The sequence below is a fragment of the Urocitellus parryii genome, chromosome 11, assembly GCF_045843805.1.
Source record: "Urocitellus parryii isolate mUroPar1 chromosome 11, mUroPar1.hap1, whole genome shotgun sequence".
NCBI lineage: Eukaryota > Metazoa > Chordata > Mammalia > Rodentia > Sciuridae > Urocitellus > Urocitellus parryii.
The window spans coordinates 12198628-12213186 of record NC_135541.1 but is presented as its reverse complement, the minus strand read 5'-3'; the positions used below and the strand labels follow the sequence as shown (position 1 = coordinate 12213186).

General features: G+C 45.5%; 1 protein-coding gene across 4 annotated transcripts in view; it reads right to left on the bottom strand.

Moving 5' to 3' along the window:
- Otud3 (OTU deubiquitinase 3) overlaps positions 1-7890 on the bottom strand; it is a 29736-nt gene extending 21846 nt beyond the window's left edge. For 3 of the 4 annotated variants that reach the window (XR_013342153.1, XR_003301866.2, XM_026400820.2), the window contains exons 1-2: positions 7555-7890; positions 1523-1671 (exon numbers count right to left, since the gene is read on the bottom strand). Coding sequence is in view for 2 of the 4 variants with exons in the window: in XM_026400820.2 (XP_026256605.1) it covers positions 1523-1671; positions 7555-7775 (370 nt within the window). In the remaining 2 variants the exon portion in view is untranslated. The remainder of the gene's footprint in view (positions 1-1522; positions 1672-7554) is intronic. The other variant, XM_077791201.1, reaches the window with a different exon arrangement.
- Between the last annotated feature and the right edge of the window lie 6669 nt (positions 7891-14559).

Here is a 14559-nt window from a genome sequence, read left to right as displayed (position 1 = left end):
GGAAATTTCACATCACAAACTAAAAACTTTTTTCATACAAAATGATATTTTAATAGGAAAAATGACACAACTTTTTATACAGCACAAAACCACAAAATGTGCCCCATATACATATATTTAACTTGTAAACTGCTGATTCTCTGATAAACTGTATCTATCAGCTAGACAAAAAATCATCCCAGAGGGGCCGTCAGAATTTAGAGATCGGCATAAACCACCCACTGGTAGTTTCATACTATATATCTGGTTCTAATAAATGGATTCTTTCCCAGTGAGGAACGGTTAAGGTCACTGATAGCTTCTACCCAAATGTCCTCTTCCTACTGCCCTATTTCTTGCTAACAGCACAGCCACCAAGCTGTACTAAAGCAGAAACTTCAGAATCACCTTTGTCTCCTCCTTCTCCCCTCTTCATTTCCAGTGAGTCCTGTCAATTATACACAAGCTGGGTCTTAGACTGGGTCCTTCTACTCCTTATTCATAGACCCTCCTCTTCCCTCATCCAGTCAATGTGGAGAGCCTACCTCGCTTCCCCTCTGGGCCTCCCTCCTACCCATTCTGTATGGCCTCTGGGATCCATGATCAACACACAGGAGTGATTCTCTTTCCTGATAAGAGACAGATGTGAGCCCTGGGATGAAAATGCTATGCATAAAACATAAAGGTATCAGCACTTGGCACAGCAGAGCCTCAGTAAATATTTGTTGAAATTAAAGTCTAAAGGTTCATTTTAATTTCTTAAATAGATCTGAACCCAAAAGAAATTAATTAAAGTCATTAACTGATCTGCCTCAAAGAAAATAGGTTGTGTTTGAGTGTGAGAAATTAACATGACTTTATTAATTTTTCTGATTACAAAAGTAATGAGAATCTTTAATAACCAAAAAAATGTAGAAGATAATCCTGTCATCTCCAGGCAACTAATTTACTAAGCACTTATGTTAATCTTGTTATCTAATCTAATCTTTACAAAAAGGCCTAGAGATAGGTGTTTTGTTGTTTTTATAGAAATGTAAAGAGAATGAGTTCTGAAAAATAAGCACAGCCAAGAAATAACAACCATACAATATCAATGTCTTCCCAGACTTCCTCTGCTGTGTGTGTTCACCTTTTAAAAAGGAACCAGCATACACACTGTTGTCTAGCCAGTTCTTCCCATTCCACTGACAAAAAAAAAAAAAAAAATCAAGAATTTAATAGTACTTTTGTTTGTTCCTTCTTTGGTGGTGCTGGGGATCAAACCCAGGGCTTCATGCATGCTAGGCAAGCACTCTAACACTGACTACACTTTTAGCCTCAATTCCACCATTTTTATTAAGGGCACATACATCTAAATCTATGGATCTCCAATTACCCAGCACACTGTCTGTTACACAGCATGCAAATAAGTAGTTGATGAATAAACAAATGCCAAAATTGATAGTAGCCAAACCTCTTGGTGGGGAGGGTGGGGGATGCGAATGCACTCAATTACCCAAAGCATCCCTGACTCCTGAAGGATCCAGTCCCACAATGAACCTACCATGCTTCTCGAAAGGAATGTCATCTTCCACAAAGGGTTCAAAATCTTCCCGCTGCTTTATCATATAGTCCACAGTCTCCTGTCGGTGCTTGAGATGATTTCGTGAGTGTCCCTCCAACTGATCACCAAGGGCTCTGAATAGGCAATTGCTGTCAAAACAAAAATGATGGTCAAGACCTTTCAAAAATAAACTTAGTTCATTTAAAACAAATGCTGCTTCAGGCCAGGCCACCCCTGGAAATCTTTTTTTTTTTTTAATTTTTATTCTCTAAGGACATTATTTTTTTAATATTTTTTTAAGTTGTAGATGGACACAATACCTTTATTTATTTTTTTTATGCGGTGCTGAGGATGGAACCCAGTGCCTCACGTGTGCAAGACAAGTGCTCTACCACTGAGCTACTCCCCCAGCACCCCCTGGAAACCTTTCACACACAGATAAGGCAAAGCCTCCAATCTAACAGGCCAGGATTCTTCCCAAATGCCAGGGACAGAGCCCCAGGACACAGATTCAAACACATTACCTCCTCAAGCAGCAACAAACAAGAATGTTAGTCCCCACTTGGCAGCTGACCGGCTTGGGGAAGTCATTAAATTTCTCTGGGCCTCAGATGCTTTAATGAGTGAAGCTGGGGATACCCTGACTACCTGAATACAGGGTGAAGACCTCATAGGCCATTCCAGGCCAAAGGGCTAGGAATCCCAGACCCTCTTCCAAATAAGATCGTATCTACTGCCTTTTCTGAACAAAGTTTCACTACAGCTACCCTCTAGGGCATCATTCATTTAATAAAAAGTACCCAAAAGAGAGCAATTTGTTAAGACCCCCAATACTAACTGAACACAGTACCCTATAGGAGCGCTTTTAAGAAGTAGAGAAAGCTACAAGAAGGAAGCACTTGGACGACAAGCAGCTATACTATGGAGACACTTCCCCCCTTGCCTCCTCACCTCTCAGGGAGCAACATGCCACTGTCACTCCTGCCAAATGAAAACTTAAAACACATTTTTTCCTAAAATCAAAATGCTCATAAGAAATTCTAAGAGTTATCTATATGTTCAAATCCTTCAAAGACTCCTAAAATTCCAGACGTATCACAAACACAGAAGCCCAGAAACATAAAGACTGAAACAAGACAAACACAGCTGGTGTCCTGAAAGGAATGAAACAGACACTCTACAGCCAGCTACCCAGCGGCAGCCTAACTAGGAGCTCTTCCAGCAAAACAAGGCGCTGGTACTCTAGTTCCAAAACACAAACTCACCACTTTCAGAGAATTTCCGACCTACATGTGTAGGAGAGAAAGGCTTTGTTTTTCAACTCAGAAAAGTAAGTTTTCAATAGAAAGTTAAAAGGCAGAAATCTCTTCAACGTTTAAGGAATATATTTATATTTTTGGTGGGGAGAGGAGGAGATAGAATTTAAATAAGGGTGATTCTATGAATTAGAAATCGAGAAGTTACATATCCATCTAGGACAAGATTCTAAAAAAGATTGGGATATACAGTTCTAGCTACTAGACTGAGGTGCCTACTGCTAAAATCTAACAATGGCAGTCTTTTCTCAGCCACTGGGAAAAAGGAGACGAATGGATAAAATGTTTTCCATTTCAAGCTTTTCTCTCAAGCTTTTCTTAAACCTTTAGCATCTGTCACCACTAGTCTATCCCTGAATCTAGTTTAAGAGGTATTACTTAACATGAAATTATATATATATATATATATATATATGTTTTTAATGTATTAGTGCATTACAGTTATACATAATAGTAGGGTTAATTGTGCCATATTCCTAAATGCATACAACATACATTTTCTCCATTACAATTCCCAGTTCCCAGTACTTCCTTTCTCCCTCCCCTCCCCTCCCACTGGTCCCCTTCCTATGCTCTATTGATCTTCCTTCTATTTATTTTTCAATTGGTGCATCATAGTTATATATAAAATTGGAATAGATGGCAATATATTCCTACATGCACACAGCATGCTTTCTTCATTCCTCAGTTCTTCACCTTCCCCGCCCCTCTCACCCAATTACTTACGTTTAATACATCAAAATTCACAATATTCTATACAGAGTAACATGCTTACTAAGAACTTTTATTAACATGGGCAAATGTCCTCCTTATAAGCCCAGACAGCAGGTATAAAACTGTTCATATTGCATGAGCACTAACACCATCATCTGAACACTACACATAGAAACACATGCAGAAAGGTACTCAAAGAAAAAACACTGAAGCCACCACCTAAATAACTCTTATAATGTGCCAAGGGCAGTTGTGAATACTCGACCTGTACTAAATGTACTTAGTCCTCAAATTCTAAAAGATAGCTACTACTATTATCCCTCAAGGGTAAATTGCCCAAGGTCACAAAACTAGTAGGTGGTAGACCGAGGACTCAAACCCAGGCAACTCTGCTTTCAGTCTGCACTCTCTCCTGAAGGTCATCACTAAAAAGTTACCCATCATCATTCCTAGATAGGAGTGATTGTTAAATTTATTTAATCTACTTTTCATTTACCAAACTTTCTTTGAGCCCAGTAAAAATAAGTCAGGAGGGCTGGGGCTGGGGCTCGGGCTCAGTGGTAGAGCACTCGCCTAGCACATGTGAGGCCCTGGGTTTGATCCCTAGCACCACATAAAAATAAATACATTAAAAAAAAAAAAAAGTCAGGATAGAATAAAACCACTTGCTTTCCTGACAGGGTTACAAAGCAGTGACACAGGAAACATGACAAACACTACAGGGCCTGGACTCCCTCAGGGAACCCAGCAAGAGCACCTGAGAAGCTGAGAAGACAGCAGCAGTGCCCAAATGACCTCTAGGAGATCCAGCTGCTTCCGGAGTCCACACACCCATAATCACACCACAGCTGAGCTTCTCAGTCTCCACACTAGGGACATTTAGGGAGTCCTTTGTCGTGAGGACTGTCCTTTGCATTATAGGACACCTGGGAACATCTATGGCCTCTAGCACACCACTACCTCCCACCCCACCAGTTATGGCAACCAAAAATGTCTCCAGACACTGCCAAATATCCCCTGGGAGGTAAAATCATCCCTGCTTGAGAACCATTGTGCTTTAGGGATACAAGTAAGGTCTTGCACTGAATTCCCAAAACAACCAATTACAGAACACCACAAGTACCAAGCTGCCAACAAGGAACCCACCTACAGTAAGATGTAGCACCTCAGGCTACTCACACTGAGATCAGACCAGAATGGAGAAAAAAGGGAAGACCCTCAACTATTTTCTTAGAGCAGCAAACTTTGTTTTATTTTATCCTAAGGGTACATTTTTTTAAAAAAATCTGACACTTTCCATCCATCACACACACAGAACCCTACACTATCCACTGCAACAAAGACTGACATCACCATATCAACAGACCACAACCCAAAGAGGGCTGAACCAGTTCAGCTCTGCTACCCCAGTGAAGAACTGGTGAACCGGAGGGGTTTAGCTTCATGGAGCCCACACAAGAATAAATCTCATTTTAACCAATAATGACCAAAGAACAGGGAAGACCTGAGCATTCTGGTTAAGCTAGCCTCTGTGCCCGCACTGCCCTAACTTCCAACTTTTTATTCTATACTCCTGCTGTGCTACACAACTTATAGATGTCTCAAAAACAATGTGCTCCTGGGCCTTTGCAGATACTACTCAACCTGGAATGTTCTCCTGGGATATTCCTATGGGTCCTTCATGATTCAATTAGGTCAGAGGATGACTTCTTGAGAGGCTTTTAGTAGTGTAGCCTATGAACATCTGTTGAATAAACCGAAAAGACCTTCCTGACCACTTCAAGTAGTGTTAGCCATTTCCTTCTCAAAAATACCACTACTGTCAGTCACTGTTATTAAGAATATATCAAGGGCCAGCGTGGTGGTGCACGCCTGTAATCCTGTCACTCAGGAGGCTGACAGGAGGATTTTGAATTCAAAGCCAGCCTCAGCAAAAGCAAGGCACTAAGCAACTCAGTGAGACCCTGTCTCTAAAAAAAATACAAAATAGGGGTGGGGATGTGGTTCAATGGTCAAGTGTCCTGAATTCAGGCCACCGTACGCCTCTACTGGGAAAATCATAAATATGTATACTGTAATTATATCGTATCACCTATTCTCAAAGTGTGGCCCAAGAGACTGGGAAGTGAGAAAGTCTTCTGAGACCCTTTCAAGATATCTGTGAGTTAAAAAAACATAACATGTTATCAATTACCTTCCTCATTTTCACTGTCTCACAAGTGTACAGTGGAGTTTTCCAGAGGCTACCAAGTATATGAGTTGATCACTCCCACATTAGGTATGGAATGCTGAATAACTAGTGGAATGTGTGATTGTATATTCCTATGTTTCAAGAATTTGTTTTACTTCCCAATATAGAAAATACTGACAGCTATAACTCAAATAAACAACAGCTCTTGGGTTCCCCTGTAATTTTTAAGACTACAAAGAGGTCCTAAGACCCAGTGCCGTATGCTTCTCCTTACTAGGTATGAACTACTGATGTATCATCATACATGTCATCAATCTGTCACCAGTATCTTACTCAATGCTCATTGGAGTAAGTGGGGATGTATGCTCTCTCTGGGGGAGACACAGAAGAGGTAGTATCCTCAAAGTTTCCCCAAAACCATATGAAAGCCCCCTCAAGATTTCTAGCTCCCTGTACTGATTCCTATTCATGAGCAACTTTGTTAAGCACTTGTTTCCAGCACCCTGAGGTAGAGAATACCATACCCACTATAACAAACAATCCAATCATTTGCAAGCAATGGCCCCACACCAATTCCAACATATCCAACTGGCCTTTTGGTTTATACAGCAGTGTGCTTATGCAGGGTCTATTAGGGTACCCTATGAACTTTTAGTGTAACCTCTAAACTTTTCTCATTCTCTCAGCAAACAGGTACTGAATCCCTTCTGTGTCAGACACTGTGCTAGGTGTGATGAATAAATGTGATCAAGCTGTAATTGTGACTTAAGCAAAAACACCAAGGCCAGAGGGTGTGGCCAACTCTTTGTGAACAGAGAGAAATCCAATTTGCCCAAAGCAGTGAAGGAAAGGTGGGAAAGGTAAATTAAGGACAGTTTTATTATCAGCATTTGACCAACAAGCTGCAATGTAATATGAGATCATGAAAACACCTTTTTTTTTCACAATTTCTAGCTAAGGAGACTCTGCGTGGTCTCTAGCTTCACCCTGTTCTTCCCTCTGCCCAAAATGACAGCTCATTTGAAGGGATGAAAAAAATGGAGCCAGGCTATCCCCGTTTTTGTCTCTTGCAGTGACACCCTCAGCAAACAGGCCTCCTTTTCTCTACCCCTGCAATGGGGATGCTGTTCTCCTCCCACTCTATCATCATCTTCCCCCTTCCATCCAGGCTCCTAGATGCCTATTTCCCTCCCTTCCTCCATTCTCTCCCTCGGGCCAGAATTTTATCCTGTGTTCCTTAAAGTCCTGAACCTGGATTCCTGTCCAAGCCCATGCAAGCTCGGGTAAGCACGTCTGCTAACAGGAGAAACTGAGGCCCATGGACTAAGATACAGAATCTGCCTTCAGCTGGGTGAACATTAGGTTCCAAGTGCCGACGGGGGCCACCGCCAGCAGCAAAGGCCACAGGAGGCAAAGCACTACACCAAGGGGCTGACGCCTCTTCCTGTCTGTCTCCTCTCATTGTGACCGCTCCACCTCGTTCCTTCAGGTCTCGGCTTAGACGTCACCTGTCGGAAAGGCCTTCCCGGCCCCCAGTCCGCCATGAGGCAGCTCCAGGGCTCTCGCGCGGGGCCCTCTTTCTAGTTCCCTCGCAGCGTGGGCCACGCCTGGGAGCCTGGGGTCGCCACGTGCGCCCCGGGGAGGGAGCCTGAGCCGCCTCGCTGCCACCGGACCCGCGCCCTCGCGCCGGTGCTGGCTCGCGGGAGGCGCCCGGGACGCCCGAAGGAAGGGAAGGACGGGAGCGGCGACGGCGGCCAGACCCGGCCCGGCGCGTCCCCGGCGCCGCCTCCCGCGCTCCCGGCCCGCCTCACCCGTCCCCCGGCACCTCCCGCAGCTTCAGCCCCAGGGCCTGCAGCTGGTTGGCGAAGCTGACGAACTCCTCCTCGCAGCCGCCGCCGCCGCCGGGCTCCGGCCGGTTCCGCCGCTCCTTGGCCAGGGCCCGGCGCGCAGCTCGCTCGTCCCGCTTGCGCTCGGCCTCGGCTTTCCGGCTGCCGCTGCCGGGCCGGCTTCTCGCCACCTGCTTTCGGGACATGACCCCGGCCCGCGGCCCGCGGCCCGCAGCGGCGCGTGGGAAAGCCGCAGGACCGCCGGGCGGCCGCCTAAGAGAAGGGGCACGGGCGACCGAGCCCGGCGACGGCGACGAGCCCACGACGCCTGCGCGGGCGCCGGGCACCCCGGTCACGTGAGGGAATCCCCGCCCCCTTCTCTGGGGCTCGGCAGGCAGGCGCCATAGAGAGACCCTTGGAGGGCTAGAGAGGCACTCACCTTGGTTTTTTCTACTCCGCCCCCTAGTGGTGGGTGGTACTCAGTGAGGAGCAGGCCTAAGCAGAGCCCTAAAAGATCCAGGACAAGACAATGTTTGTAGAATAAGGGGAGATGAGAGCAGCGGCAAAAGTTAGGAAAAGAGGGAAAGTGAAAACAAGGGACGGCTGGAGATGTAGCTCAGTGACAGACGCCTGCCTAACGTGCACCAAGCCCTGGTGTTCTATCCCCAGAAAGAGAGAAAAACAAAAAACAGCCTACAGTTGCAATAGGCACTTCCAGATGGCTCATTCTTGTTTGTTTATTCACAAATTACAAGGGTCTGAATCTTAAATAATTGCGAGATCACAGAACTAAGAGGCGGGGCTTTGCCCTGGCTCCAAAGTCCCTCCCTCTTCTTCTTCATCCCAGCCCCTGTTTCTTAGTCCTCTACCTACCCACAATAATGCCACTGTCTTCTCCTTTGGACTCTGTAACCAATCTCTTGCCATCCCTGGGACGGTTCCTTGTGGTTCTGCCTTTTATCTTATTTTCTCATCTCCTTTAAGATAACCTTTGGCAACAGTCTCCACTTCCTGGGTTAGGACTAGCATCTCTGTTTCCAATTATCTATGTAAATTAACTCTCATTTCCCGTGCCAGGTGCCAGGGGTGGCATGGAATTAGACACGGTCATGGCCTTCAGGGAGCCCACAGTCCAGTGTGGCAATCACAAATACCACATGGCAGATGTGATCAAGAGGGAGGTTCAAGATGTTGAGGAGAAAAAAGTGAAAGATGCAGAGCCGGCTTCCCAGGACAGTTAATTTCTAAACTGAAGCGTGAAGGATGAGTAGGTCTTGGCCAGATTACGGAAGTTCAGAGCAAAGAAGATGGTCTCCACCACCATGCTGGATTTCAAGGAACAGAAGGGAAGTAGGGTTGGAGCCATGAGGCAGGAAATGGAAGTGAGGTAGCATAGGAGAAATTTTAAAAAAAATAAATAAGTAGAGAGGAGACACGTAGGGAAGAACAAGGGAATGTCATTTTAATCCAGTCTCTCTCCTGAGACTGTCGCTCCCAAATTTCTGGAAAATCCGTAGATCTTAAAGTTACCATAAATTCACCCACTTAGGAAAATTACCCTGTGCATTGTTATTAACACACCGATAAATAGATTAAGAGGTATGAGAGAAATCTATAATGTAGGGCACTTTTGAGCGCTATCACCCATCAGTCAGATCATAGAGAATCCACGATTCCCGAAGGATCCTGAGAAGGACCGGTTTATGTCATCCCTACCTGCCCTCCCGTGCCCACCCCTCCCCAAGTTTCCTTTAGAAGAGAAGCCAGGACCCCCAAACATGTCTCCCACTCTCAAGATGGCCCAGGGTCCTCCCTTGAATGTATCCCTTGCTTTGCCCCCAAAGGTGTCTCTCTCTGAAGACAGCCACGTTCTCCGTGCATGTGTATCTTCTTTCTTAAATAAACCTGTGACTCTGGAACACAATCAAATTCCTCTCTATCATGTCACCAAGGACCCCACTTGTCCTGAGCCCAGCTTCCTTCTTCCACCACCAGGACCTCCTCAGGACCCTCTTCCAGTGACAGAAGGAAGGGTCTTGCTGTGGTTTGGATGTGGCGCGTCCCCCGCCCCCCCCCCACATGCGTGTGCTGGCATCCTGGTCTCCGGGGTGGCGGTGTAGCGCTGCAGAGATGAGGCCTGATCCGTGTGACAGGTCACCAGGGCTGCTCCCTTGAGAAGGGTTGGAGCTGTCTTTCCAGAGCCAGTGGTTAGAGAGGCCCCAGGCCTTCGTGCTTCTGCACTGAATCCCTTTTCTGCCTTTCCACCCTGTGGTGACACAGCCCGGGGCCTGTGACAGAGCACTGGCAACCATGCTGTTTGGACCTTGCAGCCACCAGAACCCGAGCCAAACAAACCTCTGTTCTTACAAAGCCTCAACTATCTTGTTATGGCAACACAAACCAGACCAAGAGAGGCTCGATCCCAGGGTGTCACAGGCCATCGAAGGGGTTTAGCCCAAGTCCTTGGGTCATGGGGAGCCACCGGGGGCTTTATCAGGGCCCTGGCCCATCCAGTTCATGATTAGAGATATGACTTTGGCTATGGCAAGACGGGCTGCAGGGGCATGCCAGGTCGCTGCCCAGAGGGAGGGGACATCACCGTGGCATCTGGGGCTAGGATGGAAGAAGTCAACGGGAAAAACATGTCACCTGCGAGTCCATTGTTGTGACTGTCCTGTGTGTTCCACGTTGCTGAATTTCCTCCTCTATGACTCCTCCCTTTCTCACAGGACGCCTGGCCGCGCCCTGTCCTGCACAGATGTCCCAAAGCTGGCCCGGACCCCTCTGTTTATATTGAGAAAAGCAAAGAGAGGGGCATTATGTGTGGAAAACCCCAAACAGAATGGCAGAGGCCTGGGTTTGGCCACATTCTGACACTGACTGACTCCATGGTCTGGGGCTAGTTGCTCGATTCCACGAGCTTCCTTTTCCTCATTGGCAAAATGGGAATGAGGACAGTAAACACCACATGTGATAATGACAAACTTTTATGGTGTTTGGGATGTGCCAGGCACATTCTAGTTGCTTGACATATACTCTCTTATTTAATCATTACAGTATGTTAATATATACTATTTTTATCTCCATGTTGTAGATGAGAGCACTGAGGCACAGAGAGGTTAAGTAACTTGCCCCAAAGCACACAGCTCATGAATAGCAGAGCCAGGATGTGCAGCCAGGTCATCTGGCTCCAAAGTGCCCTCTGATCTACTCAGTCATACTCCACATGCAACTTCTCATAAAAGACAAACCACCCTGTACAACACATGAATTTTATTTCATTGCTAACTTTCTTATGCTTCACGTTATTTGTTGCTGAAACAGTCTTTCTACCCTCTCTGTTGTCTCATATCATTATTGTTGAATTTTGTATTTAATTTCTCTGCCTTAAAATAGATCATAGGACTTCAAATCCTATGAGCCTGGATGTAGTCTCTCCTTAGGCAAGTTATTTACCCTTTGAAGCTCAGGTTCCTAGTCTATGAAATAACTGCATGAAAATAGGAGGGAGGGAGATTTGCAAATATTGAATAAAAAAATATAAAGCCCTGAGCACCCAAGCCCCAACTTAGCAAAGTTCTTTAAATCATTCTTTTGATGGTGCAAAACTCGCAGGCTCAGGGGCAAAGACTGATATTCCAGACTTCAGAAACCAGGGGGAAAGGGTCTGTCACCGCTGAACATGTGGAAATGCAGGTCACAAACACTAGCCCTTCTTGCAAGAGTCTTTTCCTGCCTAAGTCCTTAGCCTTTCAACCCACGCAGAGAACGAGGCCTGGGCTAGACAGTGACTCTCTGTAAGCGCAAATCCACGCCACTCAGAAAATGCATTTAAAGGCCAAGGGGAAGGAGGGCTTGTGAATGAAATGGATGCTCTGCCCGCCTTCGGAGTCCATTAAAAGAATCATCAGACCTCATTGAGTAAAAAGTGTGACTAATAGAATTTTAGTGAAGCGATCTAGCTCAGGACTTTCAGAACACACCATCAAGGGTGTGGGGAAATGAGATTCCTCACGCTGCTGTTAGGAGCTGAATGAATCTAGCCACTTTGGAGAGCAACTGGGCTGTACCTACTAATGTTTTATATGCCCAGGACCCACATCTCATTATCTACCCTAGAAATAGAAACACGGTAGTCCCCTTCCCCCACAGGAAATACATGTCAAGACCTCCAGTGGTTGTCTAACATTGTCTAATACCAAACCCTATGTAGACTATGTGTTTTCTATACAGACACACCTATGATGAAGTTTCATTTAAAAATTAAACCCAGTAAGAAATGAACAACAACTAATAATGAAATAGAATAATTATATCAATATGCTGTAATAAAACTGGTAGTATCAATACTCTTGGGCTTTGGGGCCATTATGAAGCAAAATAAGGGTTATTGGACCCCAAGCACTATGAAACATTGACAATCAGGCTGACAACCAATGGCTCCTAAGTGACAAACAGGTGGGTAGTGTATACAGTGCGGAAACACTGAATGAAGGAATGAAGGTAGAAGGGAGCAAGACAGCATGAAATTCATCATGCTACTCAGAATGGCAGGCAATTTAAACTTGTGGATTGTTCCTTTCTGTAATTTTCCATATAATATATTTGGATCACAGTCAACTGCAGATAACTGGAGCCACGGAATGCAAAACCATGGAGAAAGTGGCACTCCTGGACCACATCGTATGACCTACCCTAAAGCAAATCATGTACATTTACACTGGGAGGAGCGTCCAAGGGGGGGTTAAGACAAAATGGTATGTTAAAGCAAATAATTAGAAACAACCTAAATATTTGCCAATAGGAAAAAGGCTTCTAGAATTATGGAACAGCCATTAATTTTATGCAGCAGATTAAAAGAATGGGGCAGGAGGGAAATGAGGCAGGTCTCACTGAACTCACAGGGATAGCTCCCCAAACATGAGGCTGAATGAAAAAGCATGGCAGAGTGATCTTTCCTGTTGCTTTTGTGGCTGTTGTTTTCGATTTTGTAAAACACAACTCCACCAAAAAACACCACGCACAGAAGAGTTCTGATTGCTATAGTGTTCATGCATACTTAAAGATGTGGAAACTGGTCTAGAAAGATACATACCAAATGGACACAGGGTGAAAAGAGGAAAGAGCAAAAGTGACCTAATCTTTTTCATATGTATTTTTTTTTCCAAGAGGGCAATGTGTTCATGTGTCAAGTGTCTAATAAGAATTCATAATAGTGTTTCTCCTATGCCAGTAAAATCTATTCTTTCCTTCCAATTGAAGCCCTACGGGGTTCTTCTACAGACCGATTTTATCAGCAGACCTAATAAACGTATTGCTTTCCCTGGCAGAGGGCACGTCTTTAAGTCTTGGCACCTTGTTCTCTCCTCTCTTGCCATATCACGCTTCCATCAGTCTCAATTTAATTGTTAATTTGTTCTTCCCGTGCAGACAGGGCTCTCCGTGCCAAGTTAAATATCAACTCAGCCATGTCCAAATGGTCACAGGTTATGTATTTCTAGAATTTAGGTGAAGGATATCTCCCTCTGACGAACACAGAGAACATATGTAGACATTAATCATTAGTTAAGACGAAGGGTGCTTCGGCCTCCACCTGGACCCACCCCACGAGCGGCCCTGGCTCTGTGCATGCAGGTGGTTGTCTGGCAGTCTCTCAGGACAAGTTCAGGGAGGGGATGTCACAGGAGAAGAGACGGCTCCAGAGAAAGGTCCAAGGAGTTCCCAGAGGAGAGAAGTAATTCAATTCAGGACCCCCAGATTTCTTGGCATACATGACAGAAAGGATTTCAGCCCAAGTCAGAAAAGGGTTTATTTAGGAAGTAGGCGCACATTCTATGGAGACTGCAGGCTATCTCAAGAGTGGGAAGCCCTGACTTGGGCTGGGGGTACAATGTAATAGAAGGGCTCTAAGTAGGGGTGGGACCCGGAGGTGGAGCCAGGATGCAGCAGCAAGGGTTTGTGCTGTTTTCCCTGCACTTGGGGATTTCGCTCATTTTAGGAGGTCATAAGCCAAGGGCCGGCTGCTCAAGATTTACAACTGTGCTTTCTGCATCTCAAAGGCTCATGGACATTTCCTTTAAGACTCAGTATCTGTCAATCTCTCTCTCTCTCTCTCTCCCCCTCCCCCCTCCCCCCTGAATCCCTATCTCCGGGAGTCTTCCATACCAAGGTGGTCTCTAATTGTTTCTACCTAATGTGAGCATGCAGCAAGAGTGCTTATCTTCGTGATAGTCCCCAATAGGCCACAGGGAAGAAGAGTGTTATTCAGCAAGTCCCTCCACCTCCTCTCTTTCTCCCCTCCCCTCTCTGTTTCTGTTTTGGAGGTCATGGTGATGGTTACGGTGATGATGGTTATGGTGATGCTGCTGGTGATGATGGTGATGGTGGTAGTGTTTGGGGGGTGAGGGTTGCACCTTACCCACGGCTAAGCTTCACGGCTCCTTGCCTCTTTCTCTGTTGGTGGTTCCTGCTCTTGTGGTGTTGGTCCCTCTGCGCCTATCTGTCCCACTTTCCCTCTTGGACTGGGTCCTCTTTGGATTTCCAGCGCTCCTCTTGCCTGACCTACTTAGGACCAAAAGGAAAAGCATTTTGCAAGGGTCAGATGGCACTGAGCCCAGTTCACACTTCTGCCACTTTACCAGCTGTATGTCCCCTAATCATTTCAAGCTCCAATTTCCTCATCTGGAAAAAGAGAACAGTCTCCACTTCTTCTCTGAGTTGTTTGAGATATTGCTATCAGGACCCAGGATGTGCCTGGCACCATAAACGCAAATGTCTCCCTCCCACCTCCTTCTTCTCTTTTTGTTCCATCGCATCGGTTCCTTTAAACGGCTATAAAGTTGAAATATATTCCATATACTAAATTATTTATATGTGTAAAATGAAGAGTTTAATATCCTTCATCATCACTTTTTCTAGCAACTACAGAATTGCTAGAAGCCTACAGAAATGGAACATTTTACAGATTTTACAGGGCTCTGGAGAAGAATA